This window comes from Primulina tabacum, chromosome 5, assembly GCF_025594145.1.
Source record: "Primulina tabacum isolate GXHZ01 chromosome 5, ASM2559414v2, whole genome shotgun sequence".
NCBI classification, from domain to species: domain Eukaryota; kingdom Viridiplantae; phylum Streptophyta; class Magnoliopsida; order Lamiales; family Gesneriaceae; genus Primulina; species Primulina tabacum.
Window position 1 is genome coordinate 31,387,804 of NC_134554.1, and position 1,858 is coordinate 31,389,661.

Below are 1,858 nucleotides of genomic sequence, written 5' to 3' on the forward strand. Positions count from 1 at the left end.
AAAGCTGGAATTATGCAAGCACAGAGACGATAACTGAGAGATACATAATCATCAAGCCTTCAAAAGCATGAATCTTTTAAGTCTTCATACTTCAAGAATCTGAGCGCAATAAAAGATCACATATCTATATCGCTCATTCGAGCACGCATTCGACAGAAAGATATCCGATCTCTTAAGGATCATATTCGTGCTACCAAAACAATATTGTTTATTTACATCAATAACCTTTTGGTTATCTGATTTATAGAAGTGTCTGGTGAACCAAGGGTTCTTAAAATCCATACGTGTAAATTGATCACTAAGAGTTCCAAAACAGGTAGTGTGATAAGTCCTGATTAGAGTAGGCTGTTGCAAACAGTTTTGTAAAGCCAAAGTTTTTTATTGGAATACTTCCTACAGAGGAAGAAGGGGTGACGTAGGATTTTTATCTCCGAACATCCATAAAAATCTCGTGTCCTTATTTCAAGCCTTTACACTTGGAATTATATCCTGCTATTTAGTTTGTTAACCGGTTGAAAATATCATTAGAAATATTGAACCGTCTTCCGTACCTTTTACGCGGTTCATACTTCTAACTGTTTGAGAGAAAAACCTTCAACTGCCTAAAAACGGTTGAAATCAAATATTTTCAAAGAGTTTATTCACCCCCCTCTAAACTCTTTCCCTATCCTAACAAGTGGTATCAGAGCGGGGTTTTCTCAAACATTGATATCTTCAACTTATACATGGCATCTTTCAACAAAATTCATATGTTTTCTAAGGAAGATTATGATGACCAGAAGATTCGCATGCAGGCACATTTAGCAGCACAGGATGATGACATGTTGTATGTCATCACTAACGGGCCTACGAAGAATTTGAAAGTTAATACGGCTTCGATTACAACTGAAGGTGTGCCCCAAATGGTGGAAAAGCATCGATCTAAATGGATAGCTGAGGATAAGAAGGCAAATCTTGACAACATCGCAAAAGACATTCTCTATAAAACTCTGGATAAGAACATGTTTGCCAAGATCAAAATTTTCTCCACAGCAAAGGAGATATGGGAAAAACTCACACAACTGTGTGAGGGCAACGACCAGACCAAAGAAAACAAATTGCCAGTGAATATCCAGAAATTTGATAATGCAAAGATGAAGCCAGGAGAAATCCTCATGGAATTTGATGAATGGTTTAGTGCTATTATTGCTGAACTAGCCTCACTAGGAAAAGAATAATCTAACCGTGAAATTTCTTTGAAAATAATTAGAGCTCTTCCCATAGAATGGGATGTGAAGATAGTAGCAATGCGAGAATCCAATGTTTTGAACAAGCTAGAGCTCCACAATCTCTTTGCTGATCTTAAAGCATACGAGTTCGAGCTTGGTATACGAACCGAAGAATAACTGTCAACTTCTCAAAAAAGGCACTGGTAGCTACTGCAATTGTCACGCCCCGTGTCCGAAGCGTCTATGACATCCGGCATTGTTTAACAATTACTTTAAAACAATTAAGCCTCGTATCGAAATGCCAAAAACCAGTCTTTTTCATAAATAAAACATTGTCTTTACATTGACAACAGAATAAAAATACATCAGAGTTGCAAACGCGGAAACTGAACAAAAGGAAAATAAAGTCTTGGTTTCTTGCATCTTGCTCATCGGCTACCATCCCCAGAAGGCTTTTTGTTCCTCCTCATTCAGTTGCTCTTCATTTTAATCTGAAATTTGTAAGGGGTGAGTGTTTTGGGAAACACTCAGCAAGTGGGGGATCGATCGATTTCCAAATATAGAGAACTTAGTTTTCTTAAAACATTTCTTTAACAAACTTTCAAATCTTATTACTTTTAACTCATCATAACATCTAAACAAATATGAGA

At 36.9% G+C, this 1,858-nt stretch overlaps 1 protein-coding gene across 1 annotated transcript; it reads left to right on the forward strand.

Annotated features, from left to right (window-relative positions):
- The first annotated feature begins 725 nt into the window (after window positions 1-725).
- On the forward strand, window positions 726-1,217 carry LOC142544332 (uncharacterized). The gene has a single exon (XM_075651389.1). The coding sequence runs from the start codon at window positions 726-728 to the stop codon at window positions 1,215-1,217; it is 492 nt and encodes a 163-aa protein (XP_075507504.1).
- Window positions 1,218-1,858: the final 641 nt, after the last annotated feature.

What these genes read in the sequence shown, in the direction of transcription:
- LOC142544332 (XM_075651389.1), top strand. Translation starts at nt 726, where the DNA reads ATGGCATCTTTCAACAAAATTCATATGTTTTCTAAGGAAGATTATGAT.